The sequence below is a fragment of the Heterocephalus glaber genome, unplaced genomic scaffold (genome assembly GCF_053883595.1).
Source record: "Heterocephalus glaber isolate CG9 unplaced genomic scaffold, H.glaber_assembly_v1.0 deba00000546, whole genome shotgun sequence".
NCBI lineage: Eukaryota > Metazoa > Chordata > Mammalia > Rodentia > Bathyergidae > Heterocephalus > Heterocephalus glaber.
In genome coordinates, this window is record NW_028258147.1 from 5,152,495 (window position 1) to 5,171,750 (window position 19,256).

The 19,256-nt window shown below is 40.6% G+C and overlaps 1 protein-coding gene and 1 long non-coding RNA gene across 13 annotated transcripts in view; one reads left to right on the top strand and one right to left on the bottom strand.

Annotated features, from left to right (window-relative positions):
• LOC106010382 (uncharacterized) overlaps nt 1-14,202 on the top strand; it is a 61,137-nt gene extending 46,935 nt beyond the window's left edge. For 5 of the 6 annotated variants that reach the window (XR_015448628.1, XR_015448625.1, XR_015448626.1 and 2 more), the window contains 2 exons: nt 2,276-2,529; nt 8,814-14,202. This is a non-coding gene — a long non-coding RNA (uncharacterized LOC106010382). The remainder of the gene's footprint in view (nt 1-2,275; nt 2,530-8,813) is intronic. The other variant, XR_015448629.1, reaches the window with a different exon arrangement.
• Nucleotides 1-18,836, bottom strand: part of LOC147829602 (uncharacterized) — a 59,871-nt gene extending 41,035 nt beyond the window's left edge. For 3 of the 7 annotated variants that reach the window (XR_015448610.1, XR_015448609.1, XR_015448608.1), the window contains exons 1-2: nt 16,212-18,834; nt 4,793-4,856 (exon numbers count right to left, since the gene is read on the bottom strand). Coding sequence is in view for 4 of the 7 variants with exons in the window: in XM_087204425.1 (XP_087060551.1) it covers nt 4,793-4,856; nt 16,212-16,318 (171 nt within the window). In the remaining 3 variants the exon portion in view is untranslated. Of the gene's footprint in view, nt 1-4,792; nt 4,857-16,211 lie in introns of all 7 variants that reach the window. The other 4 variants (XM_087204425.1, XM_087204422.1, XM_087204424.1 and 1 more) reach the window with 4 other exon arrangements.
• Between the last annotated feature and the right edge of the window lie 420 nt (nt 18,837-19,256).

Here is a 19,256-nt window from a genome sequence, read left to right on the forward strand (position 1 = left end):
ATATTTGTGCCCTTTTTCTTGTCCTAATCCCAAGTTTAAATCTTGCCACTTTAACATGATGCACTGGGAGTGAAGATGGGAGAAACCCAAGAGCGTTTGGAAGAACAGGTCAGCATGGTCTGGGACTCCTGGATAAACATCAGCAGTGCAGGAGGAATGTGCAGAGCAGCATCCTGGACCCTGCAGACCCTTGATGTTCCGCGGTGACGTTACACAGAGTCCTTAGGGTCTTGCTACTCAAAGTGTAGTCTGTGGGGCAGCAGCAAGCAAAACCACAAGCCCCGCCCAGACCTGCTAAACCAGAATCTGTATCTTAGCACGCTTTCTAGGGTCATGCGCACACTGTGCTGGTCAAAAGCACTCACCAAATCTGGCCACTGAATTCCTTCTGAGGCATCTGTGTGTACTTCACCATCATGATCCTCATGATCATCCACATCCTCATCATTTTAATTCCATTTGCATCCTGCCAACCTCTTTACCAAGCAGATCATCTTAGTGTCAGCCCAGCCTCTAGCTTCAAGCTTGTCCCCAGACCTTAGGCTGCCAGGAAACCAGTCAGAAGAAGGAAGACAAAAGGGATCCAGAGGATGGAGAAGTGATCTGGATTCCATTAATGAGCAAGGTGACTCATGGGCTGACTCAGATGAGCAAGACTCCTGAGAGAGGTGGGTAGTGGGGGGCAGACCTCAAAGGAGCCCCGCTGAACCCTGCAAATGGGAACTAGGAGGCCAGGGACATGGTGTTATTTAGAGAGCTGCCTGCAGCTCTGGCACTGAAGGGAGAAGCGGAACCTGAAAACAGAGGGAGAAAATTGCATTTCAGGACAGAAGCTGCACTGTGAATCTGTAGCCTTCTGTACTTGGAGAAATGTGTGGCATTCTCCAGTGACACTGACCTGTTCTTTGGCGAATATCAGGATACAAACTCATATAGGAATTGTCACTGTGTCCCTGAGGAGTAGAGGTGAACAGTACCATCCCTCTAGTTTTCTAATACTCTCTATGTCAGTCAGTGCTCACTAAAGAGACAGATTTAATATAAGATATATAGTATGACAGACATACAGACAGAGAGATAGATAAATGATAGAGAGACAGACAGACAGACAGACACATAGGTTTACAAGGTAGGCTTACAATGGCTGCTTATAGAATCAGGTGTGGAAAAGGGCAAGTTGAAAGCCTGGAGTGGGATCCAGCCTGTGCAAAAATTTAAATATATGATGAAGACATCTTCTCCCTCACCCCCATCCCCACCCCTACCTGTCTCAAACTGCATTGAACCAGGGTCTCATATAGGCAAACACTGTACCACTGAGTTGCAGCCTCAGACCGTTTTTACATTCTTATTTTGAAAGAGTCTCACGAAATTGTCACATTGACCTCAAATATGGGATCCTCCTGCCTCAGCCTCCCAATTAGCTGGGATTATGGTCATGTTCCACTGTACCCTGCTTCATCTTCTGTCTTGTTAATGAATGGATAATTGAGGTTCAGAATTTGCAGATTCTGAAGTCACATATTATTATAGAAGTTGGTAACTGTATTGTGCTATATGGACTGTGCTAAAATGCTACAACTGCCCCCTACAAACTGTAGCTAGGCTGCACGAAGAGTGTGCATGTGTGAGAGGGCTGGATGAAGGTAGAAACTGCCTGGATGACACAGTTTTTCTCTATATGCTAAATATCCCACACCAAGATCAAACCCACATCCTTAGCCTATCCAGTCAACATAAACAAACTGAACTATCTAAAAATAATTTTGCTTGATTACATATTTAGATGTGATTTGATGGCTATTGTCTCAAATGTACTTTGCTAGAATGGGACCATAGCTGTAGAAAGGCAGGGGTTCTTTGGCAGCTTGGCAACCTGTGAACTGTCACAGAGATGAAAAATGCCTTGCTCTAAAAGCAAAAGCATTTCAGCTTCACCTGCTTCCAAAAGATGGCAACAGCAGTTGGCTATGGTGATTTTAGTCTTGACTAACTAGTTTTCTGTTACCAGCCAAGTTTGCCATATTTAGTGTTGGTGTTTTGCAACATTATTAACCCAGTATGTCTGATCATCCCAAAAGCAATGAGAATGCTGCATGTGCTGGTGAGAAAAGACTTATGATTATAATGAAAATTATAAAAGATCAACACATTGAATGTGTTGCAACTAATGTGTTGCAGTTGAATGTGAATGCAACTGATTTTGCAAGTGGATAAGAGGTGGATTACTGGTCAACCAGGGTGGGGTTTTTTTGTTTGTTTGTTTGTTTTTCAGTGCTGAGGATCAAATCCAAGGCCTTGCACATGCTATGCAAGTGCTGTACCATTGAATGGTACCCCAGCTCTACAGAGGTGATTCTGGAAGTCAAAGAGAGATTGAAAAAGTTAAAAATGCCAGCTAGGTCAAGGCAATGAACAGCAATCTACAAGATATGAGGAAAAATATCATCCAACATACTGAAGCACATATGAATGAGTGATTATAGAATGGCAATGTCTTTGATACCTAAGATCCAAATATGAATTCAGGTGAGGGCTGAAATTATGTGCAAACATTTTAAACGCAGGTGTGGTAAGAGTTACCATTCTGAAACCTTTGCAGAACACCAGGGATGGTTCCTAAGATTCAAGATCTGCTAGACCTATAGACCTACATGACATTAAATTCCCTCATGGGACTTGCTAAGGAATTCTTTGACACTTGGCAGAGCTCACCAAGGGCTGCTTTTTAAATTTTTCAATATGTATGATTGGTCTGTTTTGTTTGAATAAAGTGGCCCAGTAGAATAGATATCAGGAAGAAGGCAAGAACTCTGCCTAGTTTTAAAACTTTGAATGATGAATATGTCTTTCTAAACTTAAATCATTCTTAGCCAGTTTGCGTACTACCAGTCTTTCAGAATTTACCAGTCTGTAAAGTTTATACACATTTCTGCATACTTTTAAAGACATGCTTTTTTACTTAACACTAGGTAGTGAGATTTTCCTTTAGCTTTTAACTATTTTAGCTAGTTCTTTAACATGATTTCTCTTCTTCAGGACTGGCAATTGAACCTAGCAAGTGCTGAGTTACATCCCCAGCCATTTTTATTTTTTATTTTAAGATAGGATCTTTCTAAATTGCTTGGACTGGTCTCAAACTTGTAATCCTCCTGCTTCAGCCTCAGGAGTATTTGGGATTAAAGGCCTGTGTCACTATGCCAGCTGACATGACTTTTTAATGGCAGTTTGGTATGCTATTTCCTTTTCATCTGATTCATCTTTTGCTGGCCTCATAAACATGCAAATATTGGGCCGGGGATTTAGCTCAGTGGTTTCACCTCCTGCTGCACAAGCACAAGGACCCAAGTTCAATCCCTGGTACCAAAAACAAAAAAACAAAAAAAAAACATGCAAATATTGTCATTTGTTTTAAATTGTTATACTTCTCTGAATGTTTCATTAAGACAGAATAGTAGAACAAAGTTACAGGTTGTAGTGTAGGAACATGTTTAATGTTTTAATGTTTCCAAATTACCTATGGAAAGGTTTTGCTAACTAATCTTTCTACACCAGAAAAATATCAATGTTTCTATTTCCAAGTACTTTTGTCAATGCTAGATACTATTTTTCTTTTATTTTTCTTGACTTTGAAGAGAGAAAATATTTTTGAATATGTTATTATTACTGAGACATCTTCTATGAGTTTTTATTTATATCCTTTGCCAATTTTCTATTGGAGTATTTTTCTTTTAATGAATGATTTGTAATAATAATTTGTAATAATAATTATTATAGTCCCAGTTCTCCCAATATTTTATTAGCCTTTCTATTTTATTTATAGTGGCCACTATTGTTTTTTCATCTCTAAAGCTGAGATAACGCTAGTCTCAATTAATTCACATTGCTGATAGAAAAACCAAATGAGAAAGTATTTATGAAGATGCCTTAGAACAGTGGTGGTGAACCTATGGTATGCATGCCACAGTGGGCTGTTGGTATCATTGAAAGCTCTAAAAGGTTCGCCATCACTGCCTTCGAACATAAAGGATTTTTTTATCACACATTTTCAATGATGGTACTGCCCATAAATGAAAGGGTCTATCTGAATTTGTAGGGAATTAAACTTCTACTCCTGGCTCTCAAAGAATCTTACAAAACAAGATATTAATCTGAGCATTAATAGTCATTAGGAATTTCTATAGTTTGGACACTGAATGTCTCCCAAAGGCCTATGTAGCCCCAGGGTGGCACTACTGGGAGGTGATGGAACCTTTAAGAGGTAGAGCCTTGGGGGAAGTCCTCAGGTTACAGAAAATGTGCCTTGAAGAGGACAGTGGGAATCCTGGGCCATGAGGTGAGCGGTGTTGCTCTGTCACTTGCTCCCACCAAGATACACTACCTTGCCACAGGTCCAAAGACATGGAACCACCCAGTCATAGTCTGGAACCTCCAAAACTGTGAGCCAAAACAAGCCCTTTCTCTTTATAAGTTTATCTCACGTGTTTTTTTTTTCTTTTTTTGGTACCAGGGATCAAACTCAGGTCCTTGCACTTGCAAGGCAGGTGGCGGAACCACTGAGCTAAATCCCTGGCCCCTCAGATGTTTTGTTATAGTGACAGAAAGCTGACTAGCACAGAAATGTCAATGAAAATAAGCAAAGATGTTAGCTATAAAAGCAGAGACTTTTAGATGATTCTGCCTAAAACCAAGCTGCTGCATTAATATTCTTTTTATTTCTTTTGAAAACTCTAATTAATCCAGTACAGGCACATTATAATAAGAAAGGTACAATATTCATCATTATTTTTACCTCGGGCTCATTACGTTGTGCCCTATTCTCCTTCCCAGGTAGTCTTATTCTTGGCTTTTCTTCACTGAAAACAAAAGGAGGACAGTCAGTGAAAAACCCTTCTGCAATAGAAATAAACTTTTAATTATATATTTTTATAAATAAGTTTAAAATAATATTTAAAGGAATACATGAATTCTTATTCCCACCGATGCTTCACCCCACTGCCCTCACCCTGGTCACTATGGTTTCTTTTTTTTTATTTATTTAATTTAAAAAAATTTTTACTATGGTTTCTTGTGTATCCTTCATTGTACATGCAAACAAATACAAATGCTTATTATTTCCTTTTTTCTGCCCAGGGTACCATGCTCTGCTTTGTTCTCTCTCTTGCTCCTTTATGTTAATATCTTGAGGGCTCTGGATATGGCTAAGGCTATGGCTCAGTGGTACAGCATTTTCCTAGTATATGCAAGGCCCTGGGTCTGCTTCTTAGCTCTACAAAACAAAACAGTATATCTTGACTAGCAGACCTTCATTAAGAAGATACTTGAAGTAAACATGGGATATGATGACATTGGCATTAAACAAAAAAAATTAAAAATTCTTATTTCACCACAACAAAATGATAATCAGATTAGGAGATATATATATATTATATATATACAATATATGACTATATATCAAAACATGTTGTACATAAGTACATATGATTTTATTAGTCAACTAAGAAAATAAGTAGATTAAATTTTAAAATTTATAAATAAATAGAGCAACATGTCCCAATCCTCCTTTAAAAAAAGTCTTATCTTGTTCTTCCACCATAATCATAGAATCTCAGAGTTGGATAATGTGATAAAAGATTTGCTAGTTAGGCATTGAAACCTGTTCTTTTTTTCTTGAGAACACAGCTAGACTAATTTTATTTTATTTTTCTTTTTGCAGTTCAGGGGGATTGAACCCAGAGCTGCATGCAAGTGCTCTAGCACTGAGCTACATTCCTAGACCTAGAGTGAATTTTTAAGCATCCATTGGTTGGATGTGAACATGTGACTGAATTGCAGTGGACAGAATGTGTGCAGCATATATAAGCATCATTTCTAGGTCCGGCCCATAACCCCCACCCTAAGCCTCCCTGTTCTCTTCCATTTTTCAGCAGTATGGGCATCCCTACAGTGACCCCATAATATGCATGCTGAAGGCAAAAGAATGACAAGATGGAAAGGCCTGTGCCCTTGAATCACCACTTGGAAAAGAGCCACTCACAATTAGAAATCCCATTTTAGATGTTATATGAGAAAGAAGTAAATTTCATATCATGTTTGAGCCACGTTAAGGCTTGATTGTTATAGCAACTAGCATTCCCTTCATTAACACAGATAGCACTTCTCAGTGTCTCCCACTTAATCTGTGCAATGCATGAATCTTTTCCACAGCATTTTAAATTACTGATCATTCTGTCCACTATGCTTTGGATATTATTATTATCCCCAAAGGTTCAGGTGCTGGAACTTGGTCTCCAGGGTGGTAATGTTGAGGTGGTAGAACATTTAAGAAGTGAGGCTGAGGGCTGGGGATTTAGCTCAGTAGTTCTGCCGCCTGCCTCGCAAGCACAAGGTCCCAAGTTCGATCCTTGGTACCAAAGGAAAAAAAACGTGAGGCTGAGTTGAAAGTAATTAGGAAAAGGGGCACCACTTTCAGGAGGGATTAATGCTGGCATTATGCAATGGATTTGTTTTCCTGAAGATTTTTTTTTCATGCAAGTCTGACATCTCTGCTTTTTTTCTTGCTTCCTGTCCAGCAATGTGATCTCTCCATCTCCACCATGATGCCACCTGCTAAATGGTGATGTAGATAGCTAGGTGCCCTCCACCAGAGCCCATAAGAGGCTGGCACCATGCTCTTAGACCTTCAGAACCTTGCCCTAAATAAACTTCTTTTCTTTACAAATTCCCTAACTTTGGGTATTTTGTTACAGCAACACAAAATGAACTAAGACACCATCCTATATAGAACTGATAGTCCAGAAACTCCACTTGGCTATGATTCCCCTTGAAGGAAGTGACTGTATAAGTCATCTTGTATCTGTAGTGCCTAGTATATGGCAGGTATTCAATAAATGCTTTTGGATGAATAAATGAATACTGGAATAACTCCAGAAATAAAGAATTAATTCACTATTTTTTCTATGAAAATAATTCTATTTATCTTTTTTCTAAATTATTTTTTGGTACACTTTTGATATACATAATGACCATATTTATCATAGGGAATTTGTACCTGTACATAATATATCTTGATTCTTCCTTTCCCAAGGTACCAACCTTCCCTTCAACTCTTCTTCCCCTCCTATTCACAAAAGCTTTCTTTCCTGTTTTTATCCTTTTATTCTCATTTTTTCTTTTCCCCTCCTCCTCTTCCCCCTCCCTTGTTTCCCTTCCCATTTGAATATTTTCTTCCTACTTCTCAATATCTGTTATCCATTTTGGTCCTTATTTATACTTTTGGTTTCCCACACAAGAGAAACAATGTGATATTTAAACATGCATGTCCAATTTAGAATTAATTCACTATTATACCCATCAGTTGAGTATCGGCTTCAATTATTAAAAATTAGTTATATAGAGATAAATTCCATCACTTTTTAACTTGTAACAATTTATGACTACCTTTCATGGGCACACAAAATAAGTCTGAGCCCTCTTCAAGACAGCCCTCAAATATTTGATGATACCCACTCCCATGACAAATTTTCTTATCTTCTGGCATTCTGCAGTTGTTCTCCCAAAGTTAGCTACTAGAACTCTTTATCACTATCTTTACCCTTTTCTGGACACACTCATGTTTGTCACTGTTTCCCACTCAATGAATGCACAAGATGGTACCGCATGTTCTTGGCACACACTCACCACACTACCAGCTTGTGATGGAACCAGCTGCCCCAAAAGTCTGCATTTAAATGAAAACAGCTTCATATATTAACAGTCACCTTTTTCTTCCAGGCTGGGGATTGAACCCAGGGCCTCATGCATGGTAGGCAAGCACTCTACCACTAAGCTACATCCCTAGCTCAAGAGTCCTTTTTTAATTTTTTTTTCTTTTTGGTGACAGGGTCTCATAAGTTGCTAAATTGCTTAGGCTGGGCTCGAACTTGAGCTCCTCTTCCCTCAGCCTCCCAGGTAGCTGGGATTACAGGAGTGCACCAACATGCCTAGCTAATTTTAAGTCTTTGAGGCGCCCATGTCACCTACTGACTCATCCTGAAATTGTGATCAAGCTTTGCACTTTGTATCCCTTCTTGTTTGTCTCCCTTTTGCTGTACGATCTTAGACAAATCACCTCCCCTCTCTGGAACTCATTTCTCATGTGAAAAATGAGTTGTTTGGACCAAATGATTACAGTACAGAGGGATTTTTTTTCTCCCATCAAATGTTCTTTGAGACTACAGCAGGAAGTTCTGGGAGACCTCATGTACTCTGAAGTAAAATCTCTCATTTGCAGCAGCAATGGGGTGTCATTCTGCCTGGAAATATCAAGCTGTCAAATAACATGAAACTGTCTGGGTAATTTTTCTCAGCTGTACTAAACTTACAGCCGTAGATATCTGGATACCGTGTGATAAACTGGATAGATACAATCAGGCTAATTCCTGACAGGTCTATAGTAGACTGAAGCAATCAAGGAAAGAGAAAATCGTACATAGCACCAACAAACAACCAAAGCAGTGAGAGTACAAGAGAAATCTGTATTTTTTTCTAAAGGTACTTCCTGGCTCTTCTGTAACCCAAGGACAGTTACCACGAAATGGTGGATATGCATTTTATTCAGCAGAAAGCCTGGTTTGAGATGTCAGTTTCTTCATCTTGTTTCTCACAGTGTACAACCATGCTTCCTCAAAATACTCTCAGCCATTGGGCAAATGAATGCTGTTTGCTAGGGGAATCAAATCATGTCTGCATATCTCTTGTTGTTGGTCAGTTTCTTATAAAGAAATATCTTAAGTGATTTTAGCTGATTAATTTCTCTTGCTATTTCTATCCAGCAGCCCTCCATCCATGCCTGAGAGGCTGGATCCACCTCCCACCTTAGACCAAGATTCTACACATTATTATTTGACCTCCTCTGAAAAACTCATTGCCAGCTTCATAACCCAATCTGGGCACACTCCCCGTAGGGGCCGGCATTTCCTGTGGATGATGCGATGGTTTCCTAGGTGACGGTGGGAAGGAATAGACCTGTTAGCTTGTGGCTTCTGACTCACTCACTGCAATGGACGTCACAGAATCCTGGCTGAACAAATGGATGCTGATAATAAGCTTGTGTTTAAGGTAGCAGCAAGGTACCAATGGTTAAAACAATCCCTTTGTAACCTCTCTCTCCCACTAGGTAAGCCAACACACCTACAGAAATAACAGATTTGAAAACACAAACAACATATCTAAAACCTCTCTGAACTTCCCATCGTGTATAAATTCACAACAGAGTCCTATTTACAACCTTAATATTCTGCTTCTTTCCCTGCAGATTTCCTTTCCATTTCTGGAATGTGGAAGTCTAATGAAATGATATATGGAGGCTGAAAAGGGAAAGGTGGAAACAAGTCAAAAACTCATCAAAAGTCTGTTTATTAAGCTGACAGCTGCTTTTGAACTTGTATGTGTGTGTGTTACTAGGGACTGACCCCACGGGCACCCTGCCACTGAGCTACATCCCTGGTTCCTCTCTTTTTGAAGATAGGGTCTCCCTAAATTGCCCAGGCTGGCTTTAAACTTATGATCCTCTGGCCTCAGCCTCCCAAGTAGCTGGGATTACAGGCTTGTGCAGAGAGCCACTTTTGTTGCATTTGTTCCCTGAGAGGGGCAAGTAAACTCACAGTACACGAATGAATCATCAGAAGCCAGAACAAAAAATATACTCTGCTGAGCAATTAATCTTTAGAAAAGTTGGATTTTATGAACCCTGAACAAGGAGAGAGAAAGAGAGAGAGAGAGAGAGAGAGAGAGAGAGAGAGAGAGAGAGACAGAGGCAGAGGCAGAGATTTCTAACTACCTTTTGCTTTCAACAGATCCCAGCCATGTACAAGTCAAGGAAAGCTGCCTGAAATAAAAAGTCCAGAGTTCTTTTGTTCCTCATGTCTGAACCAGTGAAGACTGAATAGATTCTTGAATTCCTTAAATGACCAGCAAACCTAAAGGTTCCCAAGTAGAGATAATGAATCTTGTTTTCCTCAGGCCTTGAGGGATGCTTTAAATAGCATCAGCAAGCATCTGAATGAATTAGACAGCAAATGTAGGTTAGCTTTATTTAGACAGATAAAGACAAGCAGAAAAACTTGTCTGGTTCAAGGGCAGTGCACTGTGACATGACGGTATTTCTCAGAGGAGGAAAAATTGCTTTGGGAAAATTTGGGCAAAGAACAAAGTTCTTTGTATCACCGGGGCAGAGATGCTAAGCTCTTCAGTACAGAAGAGCAGAATTTAAGAATGGCCTGCCACTCATTGAAGGAGAGGGCCATAGATTCACAAAGTGAAACAGAACTTAGCACCTCTTAGTTCATACATTGTCTTTTCTCATTCCCATCATTTGGGAACCGCATTAGAAAGGATAAGTTTCCGGGCTGGGGATTTAGCTCAGTGGTTTTGCCGCCTGCCTCACAAGCACAAGGTACCAAAAAAAAAAAAAAAAAAAAAAGAAAGGATAAGTTTCCTAGTACATAAAATGGACCAGGGCTTATGTACTCCAGGGTGCAAATACTCTGGAGCAAGTCTTCAGACTCTCAGCAAATGCTGCCATTCCTTGGTATCGATAGGGGCTTAGTTCCAGGAACCCCCTGGGATACTAAACCTGAGGATGCTCAAATCCCTTACATAAAATGACATAGCATTTGTATCTATCCTATGTACCTCTTTCCATATACTTTCAATCATCTCTAAGTTACTTATAATACCTAAACAGTGTAAATACTTTATTTTTTAGGTGAATAAGGACAAGAAAAAAGTTTGCGTATGTTCAGGACAGATGCAAATTTAAAATATATATATATATATTTTCAATGTGCTGTTGGTTGAATTTGCAGATGCAGGAACTATGGATATAGAGAGTTAACTGTATGTCAGGTAGAGGACCCCTGGATATATGGAAGCTTAGAAAGCAGAGAAACAGGCAAATGTGGGGACATTAACGCATTAAACAAAAATGTAAATGCTTGGAGAAAAGTTGCAGTCATCCCAGCTACTCAGGAAGATCACAAGTTTGAGGCCAGCTGGGGCAACTTAGGGAGACCCTGTCTCAAAATTCAAAATAGAAAGGAGGTCTGGGGATGTAGCTCAGTGGTAGAGCACCCCTAGGTTTGATCCCCAGTACTGGAATTAGAAAAGTTGTAGATAATAAGTTTGGTTTATCTTTTTTCCTTCTTATCCTGTCTATCCCTTGGGTTACTTTATGAAAATAAATGCTTCTTTCTACATCTTTTCTGTAAATAAATACCATCTAGAAGGTAGTAGGTCTAGAAAAAAAATACAATTTAATGATTCTCTTTGTTTTATTGTAATGTTTATGGCATCTTTTCTAACTTTTTACTGGTTTCTTCTTAATTGGCAAAAGTCAAATGAGACTTGACATCATAAAATATAGCAGCTTGTAGTCCCAGTAGTTATTAGGGTTTTTTTTAAAGTTAATTTCAATTAGATTTATATTACTTGAATAAATTATCATTTTAAACCAACTTATTCCTAATGCTGCTTCTTCTTTCCCGTAACACTTTTCTTTTTCTTATTCTTTTGGTACTGGAGATCAAACTTGGGGCCTTGTGCTTGCGAGGCAGGCACTGGAACCACTGAGCTAAATCCCTGGCCCTCCTTAACACTTTTTTTTTCAGTGCTGGAGATTGCACCCATGACCTCATGCATGCTGGGCAAGTGCTGTACCACTAAGCTATACCTCCAGTCTCCTAATGAATTTTTTGTTCCTAAAGTAATGCTAAATTTAAACTTGTAAAAAAATTCTTCAAAAAAATCTGAAAACTTGGTTTTGCATAGATTTCCCTTTCTTTTCCAAACTATTTTTTTAGATGTTTTATTTTTAAAGGTTTCACAACTTCTGAAAGTTAAGCATCTTAATAGATGACACAGGCCACATCAAAGGGAAAATATGTGATAACCCTGTCGTGAAGCCCAATCTACGCTTCATTTTGAATCAGACACTTACTCTTCTTTCTTTGTACTTATTCGCTCACCCGTTCCTTTCATTTCTTCCTTTAGTAAATATTTACAGAAGGCCTACTGCATGCAAATAAAGAGCTGCATACTTAGCTGCTCCCCTTCTTCACTGCTGGCTGCTGCTTTGCTCTGTCTGATGGATTCCTCAGCACAGTCTCCACCTCATTCTCCTCTCTAGTCACTCCTGCTGGTCAACTAGGATACAAGCTAAAAATTTGTTCAATTGAGAAGTTCAGTTGAAATTTAGCCAAAGCACACAAAATTTCCTTAGTTCACTGCCAAAAACTCAATATACTTCTAAATCTTTGAGAGACTGGCAAATCAACTAATCATTTGAAGCCATTACTATTTTACAAAGCTGATAGAAAGCCAATAGCTATGATCATATTTATAAAGCAATAGATTCAAAATACTTATCTGAGACCCAGATGCCAAGCTTATTCCAGTATTATATCAACTTTTTATAAAAAAAACCTCTCTATTAAAGCCAGTCCTCTAAATGTCTAATATGTGTAGTTACAAGAATCTAATCAAAGGGGAAACTATCCCTTTATATTTTTTGGGCTAACATTTCAACTTAAACTGAAATGAGAAGAACTTAATGACATTCATAGTGTCTATATTTCTTGCTCTGACATCTTCAATCATTAGCATTAACATACCTTTATATTTCTCAATTTATGCTAATAGTAAGTATGTACTCCTTTTAAATGTTCTTCAATAAGTCAATTTTGTAACTTGTTTTTAATATTTTTAAGGTCTGGAAAAAATGTTCTTATGGAAGTAGAGAGTAAAGTTATATTCAATTGCTGGTCTAAATAAAACATGATACATGTGCTTTTTAAAAATTATTGAAATTTTTTGCTTGTGTTGTCTGTGTTCTTCATGCCTACTGCACCAAATATTATTTCAGTAAATTTATTGCACCTTAAAGAGGAAAATACTGTAACAGTATTTACTTAGGTAAAATGAGAATCATACATTTTATTTTTATTTGGTGATACTTGGGGCTCTTCAGCACGACACTGACTTTCTTCCTCTCCTCATTGCAACTTCCTGCTCTGTTTTTGTTTTGGTCGAGGCTGTTTCAACCTCCCCCTTCTCTGAGCAGTCTTTCAATTGCCTTTGAGGTCCTGAGCTGCCTCTTTGTTTTCTGAATCTTCACTTCTGTTTTCTGTGGCAAGACCTACATTTAAACATCTAGCCGTCCATCCAAACAGACACAAACTTCACACACACACACACACACACACACACACACACGCAGAAGCCAGCATCAGGGCATAGCCTTGACTCTTCCGTCCTTCCCCAGGGAGCTCCAGCCTCTCCAGCTGTTTCCTGTCCCTAGTAACAAAAGCAGCAGAAGTTTTGAGTGTCCGCTCTCTGGTCCGATCCAGTACTAACCAGGCTGCTTCCAAGGAAGCACTTCTGGGCCTTGCACCAGGAAGAAGTTGGCTGAAAGGGTGAAAGATGGTAGAGCCAAATGCTTCAAGATGCATCATGCGGTGCTAAGAGGGGAAGTAATGAGAGTTGGGGTCCCTCTACCTGAAGAGCTTCATCCCGCCTTCCTGTTGAAAGCCGTGCACTGACATTCCAACATTCCGTTACTTCTAAAGCTTTCCTGAGATGCTAAGTGTATCCTCCTTTTTACCGCCATAGTCCTGGTTTATTTAGATGCTTTATCCATCTCCCTTTGCCCCCAGCAAGCGCACTGGACTGGAAACTTTTAAAAGCATGGAAGTTGGCTGATTCATCTTTTATCTTACTACCTGGCACACAGATGCTGAATGGATGAATGGAATCTACACTTCTCTCCCATGGAGAAAACAGTAATGACTTGTGGTGGTGGGGGCAAGAGGAAGGTATCTTTATTGGTGTCTCTTTTCCTCTTTAATATTAAGGTTGGCAGTGAAGAGTTGAACTCATGCTATGGGCTGACTGCCCATAAATGTAACTCTGCAAAAAAAACCAAACAAAAACAGTGGCTGCCCTCTTCATTGCCACCACTGAGACATTCCTCTAATGACCAAGAAATGAGTCCAATCTTACCCAAGACAAGCCTTTCAAAGATTTGCAGGTGCAAGCAAATGAGAAGAAGCAGTTGTGTCAGGGAAGGTTGTGTTACTAATAGGAAAATGTGGCACAGGTCTTTTAAACTGATTGGTAAGATTCACATCACAGAATAAAAATATTTCGACTTTTCAAATGCTTTAACACTTGTAAGAACTCATTTTAATTCACTCAGAAACTCATAAGAGATCTTACTGTCTTTGTTTTACAGATGAAGAAAGTGAGGCTTGAAAAGGATAAAAGTTAGGAAACTCTTAGTGCTAACAGTAACTGGATTTGTTATTTTTTCTTTTCTATCATTTTTACTTCCTCACCCTCCCATCTACTCCCACTGTACCCAGATCCCCTTCCAATTTCCACATAATCAACCTTCCTGTTTCTTATCATTTATTTTACTCTTTAAATTATTTATATTTTGAGTTTCTCATGCAAGAGAAACCATACAATATTTAACCTTCTGCATCTGATTCATGTCATTTAGCATTTTAGCCTCAAGGTGCATCCATTTTCCTACAAATGACCCAAATTTATCCTTCTTTATGACTGAGTAGTACTCCATTTTGTACATGTAAACCACATTTTCTTTACCTATTCATCTGTAAGGTGGGCCTATAGGCTGTTTCCACTATCTCAGTGCTTAGATTTGAACCCAAATCCATTTTTCACTCTTGTTGGTTCCACTCAAGAGCTACTATTAAAACACTGGCATCTTTTCACAGAGATTGAAAAATAAAGACTATTTATTGAGCACTGACAATAGGTTACACATGAGGGTGAGCATGTAGGGGGACAGAAAAATTCACTGTACATTCAAGAGCGAAATGTCTTGGGGAAGAAGCTGACAAACACTGGCTGAATGGCAGACAGTGAAATCAGATTATCAGGAAGGGAACTAGGCTTGGGAACTGACTTGAGCGTGGTTGTGGCTGGTTGTCCAAGACAGGCAGGAAAAGCTCCATAAAACCCAAGAAGGTGGCTCGGAGAGGGTGCTGAGCCAGTCAGGGGAGGGGACCCAGGAATTAAGACACTGAAGAGTAAAGCAGCAGTTTACAGGGGTGGGGAAGAAGAGTTCAGTGTATGGCTGGGACACTAGAAGGTCTTGAGTAAGAGTCCAAACTTGAGGGGCCGGGGATTTAGCTCAGTGGTGCCACCGCCTGCCTCAAAAGCCCAAGGTCCCAAGTTCGATCCCCGGTACCAAAAAAAAAAAAAATAAGAGTCCAAACTTGAAATGGGGAATTACTGAGGATAGTTGAGAAAGAGAAGGCAGCAATCTAATCAAACCCTTGACTAAAACATCCGGAAGTACTGCCGAATCCATTCTGACACCAGATCATAAGTAAGTACCCAAAGTATACAAAGCAGAAAAATATAGAAAGTCAATATTCTTAATCAAGACTCAAAAAAAAAAAAAAAACAGAAAAAAGAAAAAAGCAGGAACCAAAAGGCCTGCTGACTCCAGAGGAAAGACAGGAACAAAGAGGCCCCATGCTTCAATGCCTGTGCCAGACCCAGCCTGCCCTCTTCCCTCAGTGCCTGCCAAGAATGGCCCCATTTTCAGGACTCCCAAGACAACCTCAGCCACCAAAAAGCCTCAGGCAACAAAGAGAATGTCCTCCACCTCCCAGAGCAAAACTCCAGCAGGGAAATGATGATCCTTTCACTTCCTTCCCAGCCCACGAGACTGCTTCCCTTCCCTCACCTCCAACACTTGCTAGAAGGGGAACTGGATCTTGTTAGCTTAATTGAGTTAAAAGGAAAAGTGCAGGTCATCTAACAGCCTCACAGTGGTGTGGGAGAGGCACTCAAGGTTCTGGATGCCCAGAGGTGGCAGTGATGGAGATAACTGTCTCAGTCTCTTAGACAGGGAGGAGCAGAATGAATTTTCTAGCACAGAATTCAGAAGCACTGGCAGCCTGCAGTTCTGAAAAACTCCAGAAAGGGTTTGTTTACATTTTTCTCTTGGGCTGAAACCCATCTATTTAAACTTTAACCAGAGGCAATTATAAACCCGTGGCATGCCAGAGATGGCAGCCTGCGCAGGGCACGAGTCAGATGCCAGCAGTCTGACACTGAAGGAGGAAAGAGAGGGGAATATTTTGAGAAAGGAGTCAAGAGAGAGCAGCAAAGAAGGTTTCAGAAGCAAAAGCTGTCACCTGGGCAGCTGGTCTTCAGAAGGAGCACGGAGAGGCAGTGGTGGTCGCATGGGTGGGGAAGGGGGCTCAGGCCAGGGAAGACAGTAGCCTCTGATGGCTGTCACCATCTCACCAGTCCAAAAGTCCCACCTGCAACAGCTGATTGGTATAGCTCTGCTGTTTATACCTATTTTCCTCTCTCGGGTCAAAAGTGCATTAATCCAGAGAATCAGCAGCTAAGAGAGACCAGCCTAAAACATGCATGCCAGGCTTGATTCGAGGAGCACAGGTCCTCTTCCCTGAAGGCCAAGCCTCTTCTTCAATGCAGGTTTTCCTGGCAAAGAACCACCTTGGAGCCCTGATGAGCAGCGCAGTGATGTCAGAGCAAATACCTCACTTTACAAGGTGCCTACTTTAGTAGCCTAAGCTGACCTCGTTAGCAGGCCCTGCTCTAGGTCCTAGGGTTTGGTGAATCCTGCGGACAAGTGCAGAAAGTTCTTGCTGTAAAGTGAATGATTTTATTCTGGACATGAGGACACCTGGCCTGGCAACGACATCAGGGCCAATTTAGATAAGTATACACATGTGAAAAATCTATAGGACACCAGTTGCTATGGAAAGACTGTGTCCTCCAAAATTTATGTTGAAAATCTAATCACCAAGGTGATGGTATTAGCAGTAGGACCTTCTGGGAAGTGATCAGATCATGAGAGCAGAGCCCTGTCAGTGGAATACCTGGCCCCTTCCACCATATGAGGCAATGATTATCAATGTACAAAAAACAGGCGCTCACCAGACAACAAATCTGCCAGTGTCTTGATCTTGCACTTCCGCTTCCATAACTATGAGACATCAATTTCTGTTGATTATATGCTACCTAGTCTATGGTATTTTGTTACTTCAGCTCAAAATACTGAGAGAGCAGCCCCCAAACCCCTCAGGTCAAGAAGCCTGACATTCTACTCCTTGAAGTTCAATCCTTTGAGCTTTAAAGTTTTTTGGTTTTGATGTCCCTATTAAGATGCAAATGCAGTGTGTAGAGGAGAGAACATAACTCCAATGTTATCGGCCAATTTCTTAGCAGGAATTCACTTTCCACTAATTCCAGCCAGCTTAGCATCAGGCCCCTGTGGGAAGATCTAGGAAAAGCATTTAGGAGATGGAAAATGGGCAGAGGCCTTGTGAATTACGAGCAGGAAGTTGGCAGGAGTCATGGAAGAGCCAGAGACAAATCTCTGTATACAGAAGTGAGGTTCCAACACAAATCAGAGTTTGTAAAGGCAACAGAAACCCAAGGTCAACCTAACTTTTTGAAAATCCTTCTTTTCTGCTCACTTACTTCTTCCCAGGGAAAGCCATCTGGGATATAGCCAAAGCAGCCTAAGGAAGGTCAGAGGACCAGAAGAGTGGCCAGCAATATTCATGTTCCTGACCATGGTCTTTCAGGGTAAGAAGATCAAGGTCATGGGCTTCTCTCCAAACCAGTTTGATATACTCACGGGAAGTTCTGTCTTACAGCTCTGAACCACTCTCCACACTTCAGCTAGCCATCTAAAAAATTCATAACCCTGTTCCCAAGGGCATGGATGGCTCCTTGCAAACTCACTCTGATTGTCACTGATCCCAAGTTAGTACTGTTTATGTGGGAACAAAGGGCTTCATACAAGGAAGTGTGTTTTGGAGGTCTCTCTGTTTCTGTCTCTCTGTACTGGGGATTGGACCCAGGGCCTTGTATGTGATAGGCAAGCACACTGCAATTCTGAACTATATACACCCCCAGCTCTTTTTATATTTTTGAGACAGGGCCTTGCAAAGTTGCCCAGGATAGCCTTGAACTTGTGAGTTATCTGTCTCAGCCTTCTACATAGCTGAGATTGCAGCCATGCACCACTATGCTTGGCTGAAATTTTATTTCTCAGTTTGGATGGGTAGAAATCACTTCTGTTATGGTTTGGATCTAAAATGTTCCCCACAGCCAGGGATTTAGCTCAGTGGTTTTGCCGCCTGCTGCGCAAGCACAAGGACCCAATTTCAATCCCTGGTACCAACAAATAAAAATAAAAATAAATAAATAAAATGTTCCCCAAAGAACAACTGATGAACTTTTGGGAACTGATAAAATCATGAGGGTGACCTCACCAATGGATTGATATTAATCCATCAATAGCTGAATGAGTTATTAGGAAGTAGGTATGGTTAAAGGTGTGAGCCACTGGGGTGTGACTTTGGAGTCTATATTTGGATCCTGGTCCTTTCCTCTCTGGCTCATTTGTTCTCTCTGCTTCCTGGCAGTCTTGAGGTGAGCAACTTCCTTATTCCCTGATCCTTGGGGAGAAAGAAAGTCAGATTCTGATGTCATCTGTGGGATGGAAGCCTGTGGACACATGAATGCTGATGGATGTGCCAAAAGCCACACAGAAGTTTCAGAGGGACATAAACATTGTTCCCCATCCCCCAACAGAGAGTGTTACATCTTGTGGAAGATATTTTGTAAAATCAGGCATGTATTCCCATGATCACAGCGGAGCCCGGACTAGTAGCAAGGAGCTCTGCCCAGTGCCTGGACCAGAAACAGAAATTTCTCCATTTGAATCCCTCAGGGCCTTGCAGCCTCAGCCTCACTAAATGGGGCATGCTCCTGTCCCTCCCTCCCTCCCTGTATATTCTGTACTACACCAGGATTACAGAACACAAGGGATGAGAAACAGTGAAGACAGCAGCGGGTGGCACGAAGAAGGAAGGATCAAGGCAAGAGGAAACCAAATATACCAGGAAAAAGTAGAAAAGCCGAAGTATAAGGAAACTTTCTTTGTCTCTGTTTTTTTCACTTAGCCAAAAATAAACAAGAGACTCAGACACAGCCAGTGAAGGGAAGGAACAAAGATAGGAGCAGAGCTGCAAATACACGCTAATTACCTCACCCTTCCTCCTATGCCTGGCTGCCACCAGGGCCCATGGGCCATTTGTACCAAGGCCTAATAATGATTTCATCTCACAGACTTCCTTCCACTTTTTTCTGGTAATATTACATAGTTTATCACAATTCTATTCTGTTTTGGGAAGTAG